General features: G+C 42.2%; 3 protein-coding genes across 16 annotated transcripts in view; 2 read left to right on the forward strand and 1 right to left on the reverse strand.

The window, feature by feature from the left end:
* Positions 1-3,550, forward strand: part of LOC143903686 (uncharacterized) — a 74,470-nt gene extending 70,920 nt beyond the window's left edge. For all 3 annotated transcript variants that reach the window (XM_077417541.1, XM_077417542.1, XM_077417540.1), the window contains one exon: positions 319-3,550. In XM_077417541.1, the coding sequence (XP_077273667.1) occupies positions 319-454 (136 nt within the window). In that variant the 3' untranslated portion in view covers positions 455-3,550. The remainder of the gene's footprint in view (positions 1-318) is intronic.
* LOC143903695 (cytochrome b5) lies at positions 3,289-6,920 on the reverse strand. 4 transcript variants are annotated; one of them, XM_077417553.1, is made up of 3 exons: positions 6,403-6,920; positions 6,135-6,221; positions 3,289-5,242 (listed from the first exon to the last, which is right to left on the reverse strand). In XM_077417553.1, exons 2-3 carry the CDS (start codon positions 6,182-6,184, stop codon positions 4,774-4,776), a joined length of 519 nt encoding a protein of 172 aa, XP_077273679.1. In that variant the 5' UTR covers positions 6,185-6,221; positions 6,403-6,920; the 3' UTR covers positions 3,289-4,773. The 4 variants fall into 4 exon arrangements, with proteins under 4 accessions (XP_077273679.1, XP_077273682.1, XP_077273681.1 ...); XM_077417556.1 differs by lacking the exon at positions 6,135-6,221 and having other exon boundaries at positions 6,608-6,913; XM_077417555.1 differs by lacking the exon at positions 6,135-6,221 and having other exon boundaries at positions 6,403-6,903.
* Positions 6,921-8,541: 1,621 nt separating this feature from the next.
* The window catches only part of LOC143903662 (junctophilin-1-like), a 40,307-nt gene continuing 26,111 nt past the window's right edge, over positions 8,542-22,737 (forward strand). Inside the window, exons 1-3 of one of the 9 annotated variants that reach the window (XM_077417472.1) lie at positions 8,542-8,793; positions 13,429-14,027; positions 17,104-17,315. In XM_077417472.1, coding sequence (XP_077273598.1) covers positions 13,723-14,027; positions 17,104-17,315 — 517 coding nt within the window. In that variant the 5' untranslated portion in view covers positions 8,542-8,793; positions 13,429-13,722. Of the gene's footprint in view, positions 8,794-9,216; positions 9,583-10,010; positions 10,288-11,285; positions 14,028-17,103; positions 17,316-22,737 lie in introns of those variants that run through there. The other 8 variants (XM_077417475.1, XM_077417476.1, XM_077417473.1 and 5 more) reach the window with 8 other exon arrangements.

Here is a 22,737-nt window from a genome sequence, read left to right on the forward strand (position 1 = left end):
TCTCGTCTCAAGAGCGTATCAGAGCGTCTCAAGAGCGGGTGAGATACTCAAAATTGCGTTTTATATCTTGAGACGTGGACGGTTCAATAGTTATATTTTGATTAGAGATCGACTGAGACTGTATTTATAATTATTATGTTAACATTAATAAACTCAATCTTTTTTCAAGTCACTTATAAACCAAAACTCACTTCAGATGAGTTTTTTGACAGAAACACGACTATAAATATGGACCTACAACTTCATCTTTTCATCCTTGTAATTTTTAAAAACCATTAAAAACGTTTTCCAACCGGAAAAATCTAAATGTGCTTGCAGATCGCAGAGCGAGAGTCGTGCGGAACAGCAACGAATTGCGGCGATGTATACGGATGCTGCGTTTTGTATGGAAACCACGGTACTGCAGACGGCTTTCGATTCCGGCCAAGGATTTGCCCTCTGCAGCTTGATGTAAAAGAACGAGCAAGGAACTTCGCTTCGACAGGAAGTTGCAGGAAGCCTGATACCATCATCAATCCACGATCGAGTTCATTCGCGAATGTTTCCGTTGATAGTCGAGCTGCGCTTGTCGAGAAAAGCGCTTGCAAAACTACTCGACTGTAGATTGATAACGTATTAGCTTGCTCGCAATTCATGAATGCAACGAGATGCGGAATTGTTGAAACGTCGCAACACTCGGTGCTTTTAAATTTAATAAATAAAGCTTCACAATTAGTATCGATTCCTGATAGTAAAGTATCGTTGCCTCATAAGTACATGTGAATATGTAAGTATCGAATGGTATCGATTCCTAAATGGTATCTACTTGAAAGTATCAATTCTCTAATTATTTCGTGGGTACAATCGGTATCGATGTTATCTCAATTCTGCGCACTTCTGCTAGATATGTTCGTCATTTATAACAAATTGTTACTTTTGAATGCCTGTTACTTTCAGATTTAATTTTTATAGACATCTTTATCCAGAAAATATATAAAGTAAAGAATTATATCTATATATATGTTTATAAATATAGATATTTAAAATAACTTTTAGAATAAAGTAATAATAATTTATAATAAAACTAAGCTATTCTCGCAACATTTTTTATCATACGAATTATAAAAAGATTATGAGAAGTTGACTTTTTAGTTTTGATAAAAATTATTCCGAGGAGCGTGCATTCCCGATTCTTTCTTTCGTAGAATAAAACTCGCCAAATGAGGAGTTTCGATACTTAACTTCCAATTTTTACTTCCAAAAAGATGGCGGTGTTTGACGCCAAATAGATCTCCTTCAGGCTTTTTGCCTGAAAAAGACATAGCAAGCTACGAGACTATCGAACACGCATGAAAAAGCAAACTTTTTATTCGCGGGGAATCTGAACTTGTGACAAACGTGTCGTAGAGCAAGTCCCGGCATTTTAGCGTGTTCATAAAGGAAATGGAGAAAATTGGTGACTCGAACCGATCAGAGAAGCTGAAGGCAATTAGAGATAAATCGGATATACAATTTTGCTTTTATTCCGTTCGGCCACACGAGGAACAAAGACGGATAATGAACACTCTCTAATTCTTCCCAATCGGCGAAGAGATATTTCGGATGACCGATCGTTTCACAAGTTCAGTTTCTGCATACATCAACATCGTTGAAAAACTACATAGGTTTAATTTTTCAAACCCTACAGAGATTCTCTATTAAATGGCGATTCTGTACTTTTTTCAGAACAAAAAAAATCCGAAGAAACTATCTCGCGTCAAACGTCATTACTATTTAAACTATTTAAAAGGATAAAAATTAAATATTGTATGCAAACTTAATTCATTTCTCCCGGAATTATAATTAAACTTAATTTATCCAGTTTATTTTACAGTTTTTTATTGTAGTTTGTAAAACAGAGAGCATTGCGGAAATTTTAAAAACGGAAATTAATAACAGAATTTTATCTTTTATTGAATTGGAGAAAATTTTGTCACAAATAAAATTTAATTTGAGATTTAATAACTACGATATTTGTTGTTATAAACTGAAAAGTTAGAAATTAATTCAAATTTCGAATTAAATTTTTTCTACAAAAATGCCTTCTCTTTTGCAACAAATAATTACCATTTTGATAATTACTTCGAAATTGTTTTAGCTGTACATTTCGCGTTATGCAATTTATAATTGGAATGTGTGTGATAGTAATTATAAAAAAAAACTTGTTAGCGATGCTATTTTCATTTCGTGTATATTGTACTGAGTTGTCCCAAACCGTCGTTTAGCATTTAGTGAAAATTTAAAAATAAGCGAATGCTGTGGGCATTCGGTATTTAACATACATGGTCCTAACAACATACAAAACAGAAAGTAGTATGTAAAGTTGGTGTTAATCACATGTTACGTAGCGTAGCGTGACATGTGCGTTAAAGCGCGCAAATATCGTGCATAGTAGTCACACACTATCGTAGATATAATAAAATAGAAAAAATACACAGTTTTAGTCAAATGTGATTGATCCTCATATGATTCTTATGAGAAAAAACGTTTTCGGTCAATTTGCTTGAACTTGTAATGCGTGATATGTTGTAGTTCTCGTGTCCTTGATGAAGGTCTCAAATTTCATCAACTTTCTATGATTAGTTTCTGTGAATTATAGGCATTTGAAAATCTTCATATAAGAACCGTTCTATAATTCAGAAATTGATCATAAAAAGTTGATGAAATTTGAGACTTTTTATCAAGGACACAAGAACTACAACATATCACAAATTCAAACAAATTGACCGAAAATGGTGGTTTTTTTTTCATAAAAATCATTATGCGGGATTCTTTATGTACTTATTGAGTTTAAGTTAAGTGAATCTCTGAGTGAACCTTGTGTATTACGAGTGACCCGTATGTTACTTTCTTCCATTATCTTATCGTTAAAAATAAAGTGGAGCAAAAATTAGTATTATTTAGTTATATAGTACACATAAAAAGTTAGAGATGTATAGACGGATAACTTTCGTATTACAATTCATCGCAACTCTTTATTAAACTTGTCACTATGTAACATAAAATCTATTCAAGATACGGAAACGTTATATCGAAATTTTTCCATCGGTTTTGTAATGTTTTTCTATCGGCGAGACGTTGAAACGTTCAAAACTAAGGACTGATGTTCACCATGGAACAGAATGATACTGACATCAAAAAGTGTTATCTCTTTCCTTATATTTTATTTTATCTTAATCATACATCATACACACATACACACAAGCACACATATATACGCATATACAATACATACAAAATGTTATATATTTTATATGTACATTTTGTGGGGTTAAATGTAAATATCGTAAAGAGTATTATTATGTGTGTAATTTAATTTTAGATAAATATAGGATTAACGCCTAAACTGAGTATATCGCTAATTTAATAAATGGGCAGTCTTGCCTTCCGATTAACGGAAACGGAGAGTTTATTATATCGGTCTATCGACGTATAACGAATTGAGCTACATCGCTATTACCTCATACTGTATGTCGTGTATATTATAAATGTTAGAGAATCAAGAAATATAAAATGTATCCGATGTAAAGTACTCCCTGAGCACTGATTATTGTTTCACCGGTTCTCTCCTTTATCTTATCGCAGCTATTTTGAAATATTAATGATGAAAGAATTCGGCATGTTTACCCTCTCCGGTTATATTTAACGAAGCAATTTTTTCCAAGACAAATATAACATTCGTCCAGATACCGAAAATTATATCTTGCCTAATATAAAAACGATATCATCAAATGTCATGAAATTAAAATTGTCTCGTTAATCCGCGCCCGATATAATAATTTGAGGTTGCAAAAATCTTATTGTAAATGATTACTCGTCAAGATGAATTGGAAAATGTAATTAATTGCCTTTGAGGCGTGGCCCGTTTGGCCGAGAATATTTCTTATCGCGCTTGACCTCTTGGCTGATACATTTCGAAGTTCACCGGCAATGTGATGAAATTGCATAAAATGCTTTGTCGCCGTGATCGGGCAATGACAAATTGCTCGAATTAGCAATACAATTTTCTCATTTCTGCATTGCAGTTTTACCATTTTCGCATTTCTAGGAGTGTTCCGACACGCGTACGCGAAATAAAAAGAAAAAGGAAATCTCTTATCGCAAGATATTGTAGATATGAAATGAACAAAAAATGAAACTAAACCTAATTAGATTAACATTTAACATTGTTAAGTTAATGTTTAATGCAGTTTACACTTTGCATTATTGCAGTAATGTAACGAGCTTAAATACTGATAAAAAAATCACTATCGTTATGATTATTGTTACAAATGAACAAATCGCATCGACAGCCGTTTCCTTTTCTATATAAAATCCTAGATATGTAGTAGTTAAAATATATTACATAAATGCAATCTAAGATTTTCTTTAACCATTCAAAAATATCTCTTGCTACAGATAATATATACGCGGTAAAATGTGTAAGAGAGAAATTATTTATAGAAAGACGAGAAAATTATTATGTAAGAATCGGCATATTGTTATAAGCTATTTAATTCATTTTTACGTCAACCATTTAAATAAAATTAAATAAAAAGATGACTTGGAAAAAAGCTTTTTCAAGTAAATAATGTCTTTCTTATACGTGTTCCTATGCCATCAAAAGCGACGGTAATATTTCAGCTGTGACTAACTTTACGTCGAATCTTCTGCATAAGTTTAGTGGGTTTATTTACACCGGTTTCCATTTTTGTTGTAAAATTTCGATATTTATCGTGCACGATGATGACGGCGACTTTCGACGATCCGAGCAGATTAGAATCCCGAGACCTTCAGGCCGTTGGGAATACTGTAGATCCTCTCGTTCAGCGGAAGCTCGCCAATTTTGTACCTCTCCAAGGTTGTCCTGGCGACGGCGGAGTGTCCAGTGCCAATAAACGCCAAAGTCGCGTCTCGTCCGGCGTATTCCAAAAGGACGTCCTGACCGCCCGGATGACTCTTCAGAAACTCCGTGCAGTCGTACACGTAATCATAGATCACGAGCCAGCAGTCACCGGGCGTGTCGTGCCAGGCAACCTCAGCTAAATTGATCGTCCGGAGCTCGTCGTGCGACTTTTCCTTCAGCCTGCATCTTCGCTCTCTGACGATATCGTTTCTCTCCGTGACATCATCACGCTCGACCTGCAAGTAGTCCTCCCTCGGTGGATTCACATCTCCTAGTTCGTGGGAGCGGACGGTTAGACTCACGAGATCCATGCTACTATGGGGTTTAGAAGCGCTCGTTCTGCAACACAAATAATACAAACATATTTTGCTATTTAAATAACTTTAAATAGAATTTAATTGTGATATATTGTAAATATATCGTTTACGCAGTATATTAAAATAATCACGCATGTTTCTTCTTAACTTTATGTGCGCAAATAGCTTTTGCTAAACAGTACTAATATATTACAATAAATAGCTATATTAATATATTACACGTCGTACTATCTCGTAAACAAAAAATCTCAATTTTTCAATAAAAATTTTTAAAATTGAATTAAAACTAAATAAATGGAGAAAATTTAATAAAAATAAATTAAAAATAAATATTCTGCTTAAACATTTAGAAGAAACAATATTGCGTAAACCAAACAACACAGTAAGACAACGTTTAAGCAAAATATTTATTTTGCTTTTATTTTGCCTTTTTCTTCGTATTCTATAACTAATACGTTTTCTATTCACATTTACACATCCAAAAATACAATAAACGATTATTGATTGCGTTGCAATTGACCAGAGACGTACGGCGACGGCGCTATGATAAAGCAATATTTGCAGTAGCGCCGGAAAATTGTGAACAATTGCACCATTGAAAGTACATTATTTTGCAAAAATGACTAGTGACAGTTGGAAAATACGATCGCGAGAGCACCGGAAGTATCGATTGTATCGATTGCGGAAGTAAACGAGTAGTTCACATATACTGTTTAACTCGCGCGTCAGTTTACAGCAACCGTTTAAACAATCCCAGGCACCGTATATTCGGAAAACAGATTTGTCACACGTTAAATCTACCTACAACAGCGAGCGTTTCTGTTGATGTTGTCTGTCAAGGGACATCGTATGAGACACACTGAGCGTTGTAGACAGAAATCAATTTTCTCAAGAAAGGAGAGTAATTCTATTACCGGTTGAAACCTGATGCGTGCAAACTCGAAGTATCTTCTTGGTCACGCATTGCCGTAGTAGTCGAATGCGTTGCTCGGAAACAGAACCTGATTGTAATATCCACATATGAATTTTCCGCGCTTAAATAATATAGAAAGTTGTTTTCTTTCCTAGTTGGGGAATTCTAATGATAAGAGTAAAGATAAGAAGTGTAGGAAGGAATGAGATTAGAAGCTCTAAATTAAGAACGCGTCACGTATCAAGTATATCGCGTATCGTGAATCTTACCGTCTCGCAAAATCGTTATTCCAATCCTTTCGGCGAAGTGTAATAATCTCCCATTAAGAATTCCAAACAGTCTGATTGTTTGTTCGCACTGTTCGCAGCTCAGAGAAAGAGAAGAAGAGAAACTTCAGCACCACAGCACTCTCGTAAAATTCTACGCCACGCGAGAGCGCATAGAGGCCGCATTTCTTTTTTCTGAGGTACGCACCTACCGTTGAGATATTCGCAATGACGAAATTGTAACTAGCGTCTTTCAAAGTTCACACGTAAATGCTTGCGTAAATGATATCAAAACGCTGAATTACAATCATTATAATATTATGTATTGCTATTTATCAGCGCCATGTGTTTATATTGACCTATTCCATCAACGCTCGATACTTAGAAACATCTCGCAAATCTTGGATTAAAAATTCTACATGTAGATATATAGTATATGGTATTTAATATCTTTGTAATTATATTTTATATTTTACTCTGATAATGTATATTTCATCATGCTAGAATTTTCTGGTCGAATATAATATTCAACGAAAACGTTATCTGTATAATATATCTGTAAACGAAATATTCGTCATAAAAAAATTAAATATTTAACTTCATCGAAAACATCCATTTAATAATCCATATATAATATCTTTAATATTTATATATTTTATATATATTATTACGCTTATTACATAATGGTGTGTTTTATTCATTTAACTCCTATCGATCTTTCTCAAATTCTATATAATATTACTTTGATAAATGAAATATTAGATACAATTTTATTATCTATGTAAAATAAAGGATATATAATAACATCGTAGGGAAACCCTCATAGATCAAATATAATTATGTATAATACACTCGATCGGTTCAGGCTTACTTTGTGAGATCCAATAATCTCATCAGTTGCTCTCAATTCATCGTTTTGTGTAAAGATACACGGTCAGTGTGCATGAGCTTAACGCGAGACTCTTGATAACTAATAACATATTTCTATCCGCATTGATCTGATGAAACTTGTATTTATCATTAGTCTAACTGTGTAACGGAAACTGACGATAACAGATTTCACAACAATGTAAACATTAAATTAAGAAAGGAATATATTGGATAATATTAAATTGTCATCATTCTTTTTTTTCTTTGAAAAAATATCACCATTTCCAAAGTTAATTAAATTGTATCGGTAGTTTTTCAATAAGATTTTTAGACTTTAAACATGAATAATTATGAAATAAACGTGGGATTTGCGAGCAATCGTAAAAAGTATGATAGCAGGTATTATTTTTTAGCAATGTTCTTATTTTAAATTTCTGTATTTCGTAGATAGTAGTTTGCACAAATACATTATTATAGCGACTATGACTTTTATAAATAAAAGGAGATAGATTGTGTTTTAACCAGCTGCCGATATAACGGAAAATTCAATGAGAGGTGTTGCCATCAAGTTCAAATGCGAGTTATTAGGTTAAACGCAGGTTACTCGATCCATTCTTAAGAAATTTAACGAAATGATTTGTTTTATTCAAGCCCGATAAAAAAAATTTTATTATATCATTTTATGATACATCCTAATATAATTTAAAACAAAGTTAATTTGTGGATCTAACGTTTACATTTTTTAAATAAAAAAAATATGATTATTGGACAGCAACAAGTCCAAAGCAAAAGTCATTGTAATCGAGTTCAATGATAGAAGTTTAATAATATTCAATATTATTTCTATTGAATTATTATTGAAAGAAGTTCAATAAACAAAACGTGAGACATATATATATATATATATATATATATATATATATATATATATACGACAGTAAACATGTTCAATAAATATAACGTATATTTATATATTTTTTATATATTATAAACGGATAAAGAGCAAGAGCTTCAATGCAATAACAAGAGAGCAAGAGAGCAAATATTATCGGTCAACTATAAAGGGAAACTCGTCGAGTACGCTCGTCCGACCGCCGCATCGGGGCGTAGTAATGCGGTGCAGATTACTGCAGATACCAGTTTCACCGTCGACACGACGACGCCAGGCGTCGCGACGGCGCGACCAACAGCAGCGGCGTCGGCAGCGGCGGCGCACTGCGAGACTGATAGTCGTAATCATGCCACCCTGACCTCACGCACATTCCCGTAAGCACGGTGCGTGCGTCGAGGTCGCATTGCAGGGGAAGATCTTTCGCGTATCCGCGTCGAGTAGGAGGAGGTGGACAACAGCGACGACGACAACGACGACGACGACGACGACGACGACAACGACAACGACAACGACGACGACGGCGACGTTGAAAACGGGATCCCCGACGAGTACGCGCACGAGCACGAAGCGGGGGAAGGTCGACGTCGCAACGGGAGGACCGGCCGGTCGCAGACGACTCGTCGTCCGTTCTGGTACCACCGTCCAGCTCGTCTCTCCCAGTGAACGACGTCGACGGCCAAATGGTCGCGCGAGAGCGGGACGGAGACGCGCGCGCGGAGGATCGCCGTGGGATCGACCCATGTTCGCGCACGTGTCGATAAAAATTTCATCCCTGAGAAAGGGGGGAAAACGCGTGTGCACGCGGTGGTGGAACAAGTCCTTTCGCGATTCGGGTCGTTGAAAGAGAAACGTCGTCATTGTCGTCAATCGCGCGAGAACGTGCGCGAATATCGGTGCGATCGACCGCGTTCGACGATCGAGAAGCCGCATCGGCGCATCGCGGGTCTCATCTTATCGCTTCCGTGCGAGATCCGCGATGCGGGTCGCGGCTACGGAAAGATAACGTAACACGCCGCGCGCCTTCGTTATACATGTGCGTGTGGAAGCCGTTGTCCTCGTGACACATATTAGGAAATAGGGACGCCCCATACCCTTGCGTGCGCCGATACCGCTACAGTGAAGGCACGAAGGCACTCGTCCGACGCCGAGGAACCGGCGCACGCGACGCCCGAAGGCGCGTATCTCCGAGCCCTCGGACACGCCGCGCTGCGTCGTCCGGGTGCACCCTCGACAACCGCTACCGATAGGCGCGTGCCGCGTGCCGGGAGATACGGTGATCCTGGGGGTGCACGTGCGACCGGCGAAGGTCCTGATGAGGGTGCGAGGCGACGCCGACGCCGCCGGCGCTGTACGTCGCACGTGTTACTCGGACCGAGTCGGATCGATCGCCCGGAAGTGTGCTGTGCTCGAGCCCGAGGCTGGTGAGGCGGTCATACGCGTCTTACTCGCCGCGTGCAGATTTTCGCGAGAGCGATCTTCGCGAACGAGCGGTCGTTGCCGATCGCGATGCCCGCGCGAATCGACCCTGCCCGCGATCCCGCGTTCTAGCCACGCGTTTCACCTTTCACCTCGCCTTTCCGCCGGAGTGCTGGTGACGAAAATGAATTTATTGCGTATATTATGGATGTACGTGGTATTATCTATACGAGGACGAGTTGATCGTTAAATTGGTGAGCAAGTGTTCGATGAAGTTCGATCCGCGAAGGCATTCGTCGTTGGTGCTCCATTGGAAAATGTTCGATTTTGATCTTTTGCGAATTTGAATATGTATTCGTTGTCCGTGGAACGTCCTAAGATTTCGAAAGGTAGCCATCGATATATAGTAGTTTTCAGAAAAAAACGCTGCAATTTTTTTTTCTTTTTTTTTCTATTAACGCTGGATGCTTTCTTTTTCTCTTCGCGTTTCTCTTTTCTGGGAAATTCGAGCGAACCGCATACGAACGTGAAACTTTTAATTGAGGATCCGATTTCTCGCTCGCCGACGGGGAGTTAATCGAATCTGGAACACGCTCTCGTTTCAAGCGGGTCTGCTCTATTTCGATGGGATTCCTCGATGCGGAAGTCTCGACGTCTCGATACATTCGCGATGCGAAAATCCGCCGGAGTAGCACGATCTCTTAAGCAATGTAAGTGTATATTAGATGAAAACAGAGAAAGGGGTCATTTAACCATCGTTTATTAAATCAAGAAAGATCCTTTTTTTTTACATCGCACGTCGTCCTGTCGCGATCAAATAATATTAGCGTTGTCATAGTAGGAAATAATTGTCCTCGGTTTAGAGACAGAGCAACCGTTTTGGCTGCCGGCACATTAAATATTTCATCGTAACGACGGTGCATGGCTCGTGCTTCTATTCTCTTTATTGTATTCGTCCGTCGACGATTCGACCTCGCCGTGCCGCCATGTGCCGCCACGCAATAAACAGACAGTTGTGCCACCGAGATTAGTCTTCGCTGGCACAGTTTTCGTCGCCTTTTCAGGTAACAGATCCGCGCGAAGTGCAACGATAGCCGGATCGCAACGTCGTGGCTCTTCTCGGGGTTGCTCGTCGTAACCCTTTCTTTCAGAAAGACAAAAACGAGAGAGAGAGAGAGGGGGCGGATTTTTTTTCTTTTCACGCCGCGCAACCAACGAGCGCAGCTCGACCGTCACTTTTCGTTACCGTCATTATTAATAGCGGACACATCGATTAATTGATTTATGTTATAAAAAAGAATGGCACGCGTCAATAAATAATGGCGCGTCCCCCGCCTCGTCATCCCGGCCGTTCGTTTGCCGTCAATAGAGCGTAGCGAACCTCGCTGTAACGTCAGACTTGTACGGATCATCGACTCTGACTCGCCTCGGCTTTCAACGTGGGTACCCTCCTCTCCGGGCCCCCTCCGAGGCCACGCTCGGCGCCTACCTAGTTCTTATCTCACGTTCTCGCGGGGGTGTAACTGACCGATATCGCGTCGCTATATACGCGCGCTCCATTAAAAATGTAGCCCTACAGAGACCGCAGTCTATAGACACACATTCGTGCGGCCGCGTGCGTCGTTGTACCCCTCTTTTTTTTTCCTTTTTCCCGGCCGATCGAACACACCACCAACTCTGTTTTTGCCTCTTTCCCCTAAATCGCACTGCGGGGACCGGTTTTTCCGCGACGGCGGAATCGCCGGGAGCTCGTTAACTCTATCAAGCCCGATCGACACACTCGTTCGCGCCGCGATTTCACACGATTACGTCCCACGGAGAAGAGGTTCTCCCGGGAAATGTCGATACTCCGACAAATCGTGTCCTCTCCGAATGGAACGCATGGTCTCTCGTGAGTGGCCTTGAAATCGTCATTCTTCTCTCGCGGCGTCGAGTATCGGCCGAGGCGGTATCGGCGGTAGCCCCCGGAGGCCAGAGGCCGGCCGGCGATAGTCGCGGAGAGCATCTCGGGGCCACTCTCACCGGCGACCCGCGTTCCGCGAATCCTCGCAATGGTTTTCCGTGGCGGTGCGAGAACTCCAACTATTTATAAATGGTTCGAACCCGGTCGCATTGGCGAACGGCTCGAGTCGACGCCGACGGAGCTGCCGCCTCGTGCAGTCGCAGCCGCAGCCGTAGCCGCCTCGTGCGGTGTGGGGAACGATTCGCTACCCCATGATAAAAATAGAAGCTCCTAGCCCCCCCCCCCCTCCCCAGCTAGCCGAACTCGAGGCTAGAGCTTGAAGCGCGCGCGACATCGCTCTAGCCACGCTAGAACGGACGGACGGACGGACGGACAGACGTACGTACGGGCCGGCGCACCGGCGCAACCGGGCCTGTGCGGATGCTGACGATGATGCTAATGTCGGTGTCGGTGCCGTTGCTGCCGATGTTGCGCACCGACCGAGCTTGAACCACATCGTCCGCCGCCGTCAACGTGAAGAAGCGCGTCTGCGCGCGCGCGCGCGCGCGCCCGTGCCCGTGCAAGTTCCGCGTGTGTGCGTGTGCATATACATGCGTGCTGGGAGTTCGGCTTCGTTTTCTTCTTCGTCTTACTTCTTCCTCGCAACCCGTCTCGAGATAGATTCAGTGTCCGCCGTAGTTTCATCGTGTGCCTAGTCCCGTGGATCTTAGTCATCGAGCGTTCCACCGTAGGTAGATCTCCTCGCGGATGACTCATCAAAGAGATCGCGATCGAGTCTTCCTTTCCCGAAGAAAGCAGATCGGAAGAGAAGAGCTTTCGCGTGGAGAAGTCGCCGAAAAACGGACAGATCGAGCGGGAGGGAAGAGGTGGCCGGGACGAAGATAGGAAAAGAGAGCGAGAGAGAAGGAGAGAGCGAGAGGCACATTCCGAGCGGATCACGGATGCTTATAGAAGCGTTGCGTAACGGCGTCAGGCGGACAGCGAAACCGCGACTCTGTCGGGGGCTCGTTGTCTCTATAGTTTCGACAATTTCGAAGGGAAACCCGGTACGTCGGCGCGCGATTTCCAGCGGGTCCTCGCGAATCCTAGAGCGGTGTCCCACGGTGATTGCCGTAGCGCCCGAGGAGTTTCCGAGTGCCGTGTGCATGGTGCTGGCCGCGAATTTTCGAAGAGCCTCGACGAATTCCGATTCCGTTGATCCACGATCGCAGGAGACACGTGCGTGCACATGTGCGTGTACAGCGAGTGAGAGGTAGACCGACCGGGGTAACGGTATCTCGGCGAGGTGGCTCGAGGTGTTTCGTTTCGCGGTGGCGACGGTGGTTTGAGGCAGGGTCGAGGATGAGGACGAGAGGGAGATCTCGCAACCGACGTATCGATTCGCGAAATTGAGGCTTGTCAAGGCCGCGGGTCTCTCGGGCGGCTTTCTCGATCACCCAGCACCGGAAGAGAGAGAGAGAGAGAGAGAGAGAGAGCTCCGCGTAACGTCCCGCGCTCGAGATCGAGAGACGTAGATCCGCGTTGCGCGTTCGTCACGTTCGCGCGCGCTCTCGCACGTTCGGTTCTTCGAAGTTGTACTAAAATTAAATCCGGGGCTCCGGCGCGAGACTCTCGCTGATTCTTTTCTCGCGTCCGGCTTCTCTCGCGCGGGCTGCGTCGCGATGACAGGCGCGTCTTGAGGATTCGAGTGTCTCGGATCCGAGCGCGGTCCGGGTCCGGGTCCGGGCCGTACGGCGCGCGCGGGGTTCAACTAAATCTTTCGCTGGGACAACGGCTCCGCCGCCGGCGCCGTGTACCGCTCGTGTCCCGCCACGTCTCGCAACGACGTCGACGATAGACGCGCGATCGTTACGGCGGATCAACGCTCGATTCTTCGGTGCTATTGTAGAGATCCGGTGGAGGCGGACGTGAGAAGACGACGGCGAAGGTGGCGAAGAAGACTACGACGACGTCGGAAGAGAAGGTGGCGGAGAATGGAGCGACGTACGGGACAAGGCGCGTGCGGACGTTGCTGACGAGCGAGCACGAGCACGATCACGACGACGATAACGATCACGACCAAGACGAAGACGAAGACGAGGGAAACGAAGGTGTCGACGAGTAGTGGTAGGAGGCGAAGGCGGAAGAGAGGCACGAGGAAAGCGTGGAAAACGAACGACAGTGCCTGCGGTAACTGCGAGAGATGCAGCAACAACCGCACTCCGGCCAGCAATCGTCCGGGGCGCCGAACGGGGTGGCGGGGGGCGCCCAATTGCCACAAACAGGTGGCGTAAGCCCGGCGCAACCTGGCGCGACCGGTACCACCGCGAATCGCGCGCAAGTCAACGGGGGCAGATTCGACTTTGACGACGGTGGGACTTACTGCGGCGGCTGGGAGGATGGAAAGGCCCACGGCCACGGCGTGTGCACCGGGCCCAAGGGTCAGGGTGCCTACTCCGGCAGCTGGCATTTCGGCTTCGAGGTGTCCGGTGTTTATACCTGGCCTAGGTAAGTGACCGTGAGCGGTGGTACAGTCGTTGATATCGACTACTCGTTCGTTTGTGCGCGGTGCACACTCCGTTAGACCGCACCGCGGCAGCGGCAACGCACCCCTTGTTAGCGCTTCGCGTATCGCGCAATACGCAATTGTCGAGTAGGCAGTTTGCACGGGACACGAAATTACGGAGGATTGCGATAAATTACTAATTTTCGTGATATACGTAATCCACGATGCTCGTCTAGCTGGCGCGCGTTTCGCGGAACGAATTAATCTTGCGTTATCTTCGCGTTGACGCACTCCCGGGATTTGCACGACGACCGCCGCTCCTCCGGGTTCGTGAAGGATTAATGCTGTGCTCGTTTGCGCCGTGACGAGCGTACGGTTTTCAGGCTGATTATCCGGTATTGCGTTACCGCCACCGCGCCTGTTTCGCGTTAACAAACGTCGCTCGCGTAGCGAGGCAAACGAGTACCGAACATTACGCGCCGCGAAAGTAACGTAAGCCCAACTCGATGCTATTTCGAGAGGCTCGGGTTCGGTAGTTGTAGAAAATTCCCCGGTCAGGTCCCCGGTGAATTTCTATCGGACGTTTCATTGACGATTTTCACCAATTCCCGAGTCAAATTCACGAGACTTTTGGAGTCGCGCGTGGCCGTGTGGCGCGTGATCGTGATGTGCGAACGACGGACCTTGACACGTATCTCGGTACATACCTGGGAGGGAATCTCCCGATCCCTGCAAAACTGGGTCACCGTGCGCAAGGACAACCGGAGCGGGTCACCACCGGGATTCGCGTCGTCAGGACCTAGTTCAGGGTCACCGCGAGATAATCGCCGCCGAAATTTTCGGGGATGATCGCGAACGTTGATGATCGACATCCGCATCCGCGCGTGCACGTGCTGAAGACGAAAGTCTTTTCTCAATTTTTGGAGAAATCGATCAATTTTAATTATTAACATGGAAATCTCCCCCAATGGAGTTACAATCTTAGTTTCGATAAAAGAACTGCAAGACATAAATAAATGTTCAGATTCTTCGAATTGCAGGTTAAAATGCAACGTCGAAAATGTTGAAAGTTTCTCGCGAACGACGACGTCATCGGCGAGAAATATTTTAGGTCGTCGTTTTCTTTCGTGTAATAATTGAGCAAAAAATAGCGGAACGTACCACTACTTTTTTATCTGCTTTCAGAGTTCTCTACTCAAAATTGAAAAAACAAAATCAACTATTTATTAAGAGATTCCGGGTGATTCGTGAACACTCTGTAAAATGAGGGCTGTAAAGTAATTGCAGAGCTACTCTGTTTCTCGACGATTAGTTTTACGGGGGGACACATAACGATGTGCAACAATTAGAAAAAAATGGAATCCACGTGCACGCGACACGAAAACCCGAAAAAACGCAACGATCGTAATTAGGGTTTCTAGATTACGTACACAAATATTGTCGAGTAAGAATGAAGATGTAACAAAATATAGTAAAATATCATGCATATCTATACTGATTTCATTTATGATATTTGCAAAGGGCTACATTGCTCGATATCAAAAATAGAATTTTTCAAATATATGTAATTTAAAATTATTTAATATATATGTTATTATATATATATATATAATTATTATCGTCTTCCTATCGATATAAATTTTAATTCGTCGTTGTTATGTTGTATACATGTGAGATTTTTTTTCGAAATTATCTTCGGATACTCTGAGATTTACTTGAATGTAAATTGATTTCTTTTGTTACTGCGGTTTCCGGAATAACCAACATAAAGAAAGAGAGAAAATAAAGTGGAGACAAACGATGAGACCTCTCTTTTTCCTCGACCACGTATCTAGGCCGAGAGAATTCGCCGTTTCGTTTCCGTAAACTGGAGCAAGGTCCACGACCATCGTTAGCTAGCAACATTTTCTGACACGACTTCATTCTCGATCGTGACGGTACTTGAAAACGAAGCCGTGAATTTCGCGACTTCGAGCACGTGTTACCGTTCACTATCTTTTGAAAAATGTTCGCTCCACGTGTCTAGAATTTCACTTACCATCTCATTTACTTCCACTTCGTGATATATGAAGAACGCGCATTACTGATAATATCTTACGCAAAAAACTGCTTTTACCAAAATTATATGTATTACGAAAGCTTGAAATTTACGTTAGATCATTTAATTGTTCATTATGTAGCGTCTCAAGATGCAAGACGGTTCTTTTTCTCAAACGTTGTACAAATATAATTCAAACGTTATTTACAATTACGTAATATTGCATAGGAACTGTTGTATCGTTAAAATTTATAATGTAATTGATGCACAACGATCTACGTAATAAAATGATATAAACTTTTATCACGCGATAAATTTTCGTTAAACTAAAAGTTTACGAAATATATACGACACTTATAGAACATATCTGCAACAGTTTTCGCATCCGCGTGCAGCTTTTACATTTATGTAATAGTTATTCGCAAGGACTGCTCGCTTGGGCAGGATTAAGCGTTCTCTTTCAAAAGATTTACTAAAGATTTTCATAAAATTTTTTAAACATTTTTTTAGAAACTATATGACGATTAAAGAAAGTAATTATTTGATGCTAAATTTGGAAAGATTTTCTGCGACGAAAAGTAATAACAGAAATAAGTTTAGCGTAAAAGTTATGCTTTAATCGCACTTGAAAGAACGCTCGCTCGACTAGCTCGCGCCGTTACTTCCATAATTATAACTTTCATAAAAATATCTTAAAAGAAGGATCGTAGGCGGTGTTGTCATTCTCTACGTTGGCACGAAGTGTTAAGTTCACATCGCCATTCAATTCTGTGTATCCAACAATGTGAAGGCAACGATGGCGACGCAGCCGGTAATTATTGGACGCGATAATTAGACGAGTTTTCAGCTAATATGCGTGGGCAAGGATAACGTAAATAGCAACGTGATCCCTCGAAGCGTAACTTTAAAGGGTACTTTTTGCGAGCAAACAGCAATTGAGGGGCAATTGTCAAAGACTTGACGAAATTATCTCTATAGTTTTAAGTCCCATCTGCCAGAAAGCTGTTTTAGAAAATTAAATTCTGTAAATTGCATTTCAGCGGGTCCGCCTACGAGGGACAATGGCAGAACGGCAAAAGACACGGTCTGGGTATGGAGACTCGTGGCCGTTGGCTTTATCGAGGAGAATGGACTCAGGGATTCAAAGGTCGTTACGGGGTTCGGCAGTCCACTACCTCTACGGCGAGATACGAGGGCACGTGGTCCAGCGGCCTGCAGGACGGTTACGGCTCCGAGACTTATGCCGACAGCGGTGAGCCCAGAGTCTGTTTAACACGTTCACGATCAACGTGATTTTTCTCTCATAAATCTCACAGAGGACGTCCCTGAATAAATGAACAAATAGCAAGCTGTCCTTCATCTTGAGGTTGAAAACATGTTATTTTTATAAAAAGTAATTCTAGAAAATATTGCACACCTGGAAAGGAGTCGTTTCGGACTATATAATTATTTGATTTTATTTATTTCTAACAAGATGAGTAGAATACCCTCCCAAAGTTGAAACAAAGTTGAAACAGCTTTTGTATATTTCCAGGAATGTACAAACCGATAAAACAACTTTCGAACGATACAGTTTATCTGTATCGATCCGTAATAACAGTTAATATATATATCACGTGCGTGAAAATACCAATATATTATACTTTTATTTGGTTGTGCGGTCGGACGAAGTTTGGCTTCATTGATTTCGCATTAAATGTGATCGCCGTTAATAAATGGGCAACTCCATTTACGAATGAAATATTTTGTTGGACGTTAAAAGCGCGTTGGAAATCCTCCTAGCGTGCTCGAGAGAGCCGGCCTATAAAGCGAGACATCATCGGTAAATAAATCACGTAGTTCTTTTAATAAAGCTTCGCGAGGTTGACTTGGAAATGCGATAAATAAACAAAACAAGAAACGAATGTGGCGGAACGCGTCGTCGATTTCGCATTATCTCAGTGAGATATTTAGTTGCGCCCAAGATTGATGGCCGACCTGACGCAATTGAGATGCGTCGACAAAAATTGATGCAGTATTTAGAGAGCGATCTTCTTCTTCGCCTCGAATTCCTCTGCTTATAAAAAGATGCCATTGCCGAACGAATTATCGCGGGGTTTTACTTGAAACGCTATCCACTTTTAAAATTATATAAAAGGAACACTTATATTCAATCGCGTCTATATAAAGAATCGGTCTTACGGGTGGATCAGTCAATGACGAGGTATTCGATTTTTATTGTCGTAAATCAGACGTAAATGAAGCTCGTGGGGAAACACAATCGCAACAGATAACGCCGCTCGATCAATATCGCCTGTGAAGGGAAAGTCTTCTCGAGGAGTGCCACAGGATTGATGATTCTGCCGCGCGACGATTGCGACGTTCCTGAAAATCGATGCGACCTTCGATAGATTCTTACTCGCTCCACAGTCCTTACAACTTGTTTATTAGCTTCTTTTTTTTCTCTCCGATAGGACATCCCCCTCTTGCACGATGCAGCTTCTCAACCTTCTCACCCGCTATCGCAAGCAGCATCGCAAAATTCAATACATCTTAAACGTCGTTCGGTCATAATTTCCCTCTTGTTGTTGAAATTTGCTGAATTCATTTAACGTGAAATATCGTCAAAGGCAATTTTCTGTAGTCGCTCTAGTTACGAATAAACGACATGCCATTCACTACGACCGGCGAGGAAGGACTATTGTCTAACGGATCGATTAGCGCTGGTGAAACATTATAAAGTATTCACGTGCTATCTACCGTATAAGAGACCGCGGCGTTGCACATTCGCGTAACAAAACATATTACCGACGTATTAATTAAACGCGTTATGGCGTTCTCAGACCTGCCGTTTTTCTCGGGATAAACTTGTTCTCATTCGGACCGTTCGCGACAGATGCCGGATCTCAGCGTGTTTGTGAAAAGATCGCGAGTAAACCAAATGGAAAATTTCCTCCCGTAACTCCGCGCGGAAGAGTTTCGCCGTTATCAAGAGACACGGTAGTGTCTCGCGCCAAGTACACGCGGAGCGAGACCGACCGTGACTCTTTTACGCGACGCGACGGGTTGCGAGTACCCGAGATGTTGAGATCTCGATAACGAGTGAACGGATCAAGTTCTAAGTAGGCTTGATCGATAGCTTGGGGTCCAATTAGGGGGGGGTTTCTCTCATAATATTCCGCTACGTGCCTTACGAGCGGAGATATTGCGACGCAAAGTCCAAATGTGAAAATTTATTTTTAAGATACTCCTCCTCCTCCTCCTCCTCCTCCTAACGCTGCGATCTATCAGAGAAACGTCACTTTCACTTTTTCGACGCTGGCGGCGCAGGTATCGCCAGTTTCGATATCGCGCGCGTATTTCGAAATTAGGTCGATAGACTTATCGGTCAGAGGAAGATTTCTATTTAGGTAAATTAGGTATATATATAATAAATATTGAGTCAACGGAAAAGAAGGTTCTCTACGCTTGGCAGAAAGTGCCGCTAGGAAATTTTTAAGTCGATTTTTATGAATCAAGCTTGAATTTGATGTCTATGTATCCCAGGTTGCCGATGACAAGGTCCAGATAGTGCGCTTTATAGTTTTCGGTGTCCAGGTGTAATAATACGTTGAATTCGATGTCTACGTGTCCCAGGTTGCCGATGACGAGGTCCACATAGTGCGCTCCGTAGTTTTTGGTGTCTACGTGTATTAATATCTTGAATTCGATGTCCACGTGTCCCAGGTTGCCGATGACGGGATCCAGATAATGCGCTTCATAGTTTTCGGTGTCCAGGTGTAATAATACGTTGAATTCGATGTCTACGTGTCCCAGGTTGCCGATGACGAGGTCCACATAGTGCGCTCCGTAGTTTTTGGTGTCTACGTGTATTAATATCTTGAATTCGATGTCCACGTGTCCCAGGTTGCCGATGACGGGATCCAGATAATGCGCTTCATAGTTTTCGGTGTCCAGGTGTAATCGTACGTTGAATGCGATGTCTAGGTGTCCCAGGTTGCCGATGACGAGGTCCACATAGTGCGCTTCATAGTTTTCGGTGTCCAGGTGTAATAATACGTTGAATGCGATGTCTACGTGTCCCAGGTTGCCGATGACGAGGTCCACACAGTGCGCTCCGTAGTTTTCGGTGTCTACGTGTATTAATACCTTGAATTCGATGTCCACGTGTCCCAGGTTGCCGATGACGAGGTCCACATAGTGCGCTTCATAGTTTTCGGTGTCCAGGTGTAATAATACGTTGAATGCGATGTCTACGTGTCCCAGGTTGCCGATGACGAGGTCCACACAGTGCGCTCCGTAGTTTTCGGTGTCTACGTGTATTAATACCTTGAATTCGATGTCCACGTGTCCCAGGTTGCCGATGACGAGGTCCACATAGTGCGCTCCGTAGTTTTCGGTGTCTACGTGTATTAATACCTTGAATTCGATGTCCACGTGTCCCAGGTTGCCGATGACGAGGTCCAGATAATGCGCTTCATAGTTTTCGGTGTCCAGGTGTAATAATACGTTGAATGCGATGTCTACGTGTCCCAGGTTGCCGATGACGAGGTCCACACAATGCGCTCCGTAGTTTTCGGTGTCTACGTGTATTAATACCCTGAATTCGATGTTCACGTATCCCAGGTTGCCGATGACAAGGTCCACATAATGCGCTCCGTAGTTTTCGGTGTCTACGTGTATTAATATTTTGAATTCGATGTCCACGTATCCCGGGTTGCCGATGACGGGATCCAGATAGTGCGCTTCATAGTTTCCGGTGTCCAGGTGTAATCGTACGTTGAATTTGATGTCTAGGTGTCTCAGGTTGCCGATGACAAGGTCCACATAGTGCGCTTCGTAGTTTTCGGTGTCCATGTGTAATAATATGTTGAATTCAATGTTTAGGTGTCCCAGGTTGCCGATGACAAAGTCCACATATTGCGCTCCGTAGTTTTCGGTGTCTACGTGTAATAATACCTTGAAATTGATTTCTAGGTGTCCCAGGTTGCTGATGACGAGGTCCACATAGTGCGCTTCATAGTTTTTGGTGTCTAAGTGTATTAATAACTTTAAATCTGAATATGTGCGTTCAGCCGATACTCCGCTAGCCTAGCAATCGTGAGCAGTTGCTCGTTTTTGCTCGTTTCCTCTCTTTTTAATCCAGTAAGTCAAAAAAGAGGAAACGAGCAAAAACGAGCGACTGCTCACGAATGCTTGGCTAGCAAAGTATCGGCTGAACGCACCCCATGTAAGACACGCAGATATCGAATTCAAAATATTAATACATGTAGACACCGAAAACTACGAAGCGCACTATGTGGACCTCGTCATCGGCAACTTGGAACACGTGGCCATCGAATTCAAGGTATTAATACACCTGGACACCGAAAACTATAGAGCGCGCTATGTGGACCTCGTCATCGGCAACCTGGGACACCTAAACATTGAATTCAAGCTTGATTCATAAAAATCGACTTAAAATTTCCTTAGCGGCAGAATTAAAATTATGTCATGACATAATAAAAATCGCTGAATTAAAATTATGTCTAGACATAATAAAAATTGGACAAAAATTATGTTTAGACATAATAAAAATTGGATGAATTAAAATTATGTCTGACGTAAAAATAATTATCAAAAATATCGATACCTGAAGATATCGGTACATATACAGTTGCGAACAACATTCAGTAAGACACGCAAATAAAAATAAATAAAGAATTTTACAGTTAACGACTTATTAACATTAATCATGCTTTATTGCGATTATGTTTTATGTTGAAATTGAAAAATATATACAAGGTGTACAACTAAAAGGGTTACAAATTATTATTTTTAAAAAACTGAGCAAAATATTAAATTGTTGTTTTCTTTAGAAATAATAGTCCGTAACACTTTTAGCTTCATACCTTGTATTATATACGGTTTATGAGATTATAAGATATATTGTTTATAAGATTAAGATGCGTAACACTACAAAAAGGCGTGATATCCGTACAAAATTACCTTTTTAAAAAAAAGGTAAAATGAGCGCCAAGTACACGCATAATAGTGTATATGTATTATGTTGTTACCCTGTTATGTTGTTACCTAAAAAAAAGTGGTAGTATTATACCTCCAAATAGCTTTATCCTGTACATACTGTTTATACAATGCGTATAATATACTACAAAAAGGCGTGATATCCACACAAAATTACCTTTTTTAAAAAAAGGTAAAAAAAGGCGCCAAGTACACGTATAGTAGTGTATATGTTGTTACCTAAAAAAAAAAAGAAAGTGGTAGTATTATACCTCGAAAAAACCTAAGTAACAAGTGGTAGATCTTTATATCTCGAAAAATCTCGAAAAAATCTAAGCAGTAGTATCTTTATTTCCGAAAAATTATAACCCAAGTGATACACGTCACAAAATTATGTCACCTTATCAAAAAGAAGAGTCGCGCTTCAAGTGATCTATTACAATTACAAAAAAGAAATGATATCTCTTTAAGTTAGAGCGCCAATTACAGAGAGAACATGTATATTGCCTCAAAAAATAATTGTTGCACTACATTGAAAAATCTTTACATTGTGTCAATTAGAAAAGAATGTATAATAACAATTTTATAAGATTAAAAAATTTTATTTAAATTTAACAAGGGAATACAAGATATTTAAATACAAAGTTATTTACATGTGTATTTTTTAATGGTCACAAAGAATTACAGAAGTA

This window comes from Temnothorax americanus, unplaced genomic scaffold (assembly GCF_048541705.1).
Source record: "Temnothorax americanus isolate GAGA-0224 unplaced genomic scaffold, ASM4854170v1 Scaffold49, whole genome shotgun sequence".
Classification (NCBI taxonomy): Eukaryota; Metazoa; Arthropoda; class Insecta; order Hymenoptera; family Formicidae; genus Temnothorax; species Temnothorax americanus.

Bases quoted from the DNA above. Each gene is read 5' to 3' on its own strand.
- LOC143903695 (XM_077417553.1), bottom strand. From the start codon at position 6,184: ATGCGTGACCAAGAAGATACTTCGAGTTTGCACGCATCAGGTTTCAAC. The intron at 5,243-6,134 runs GTAATAGAATTA...TTTGTGTTGCAG, and splicing joins CACGCATCAGGTTTCAACCG to AACGAGCGCTTCTAAACCCC.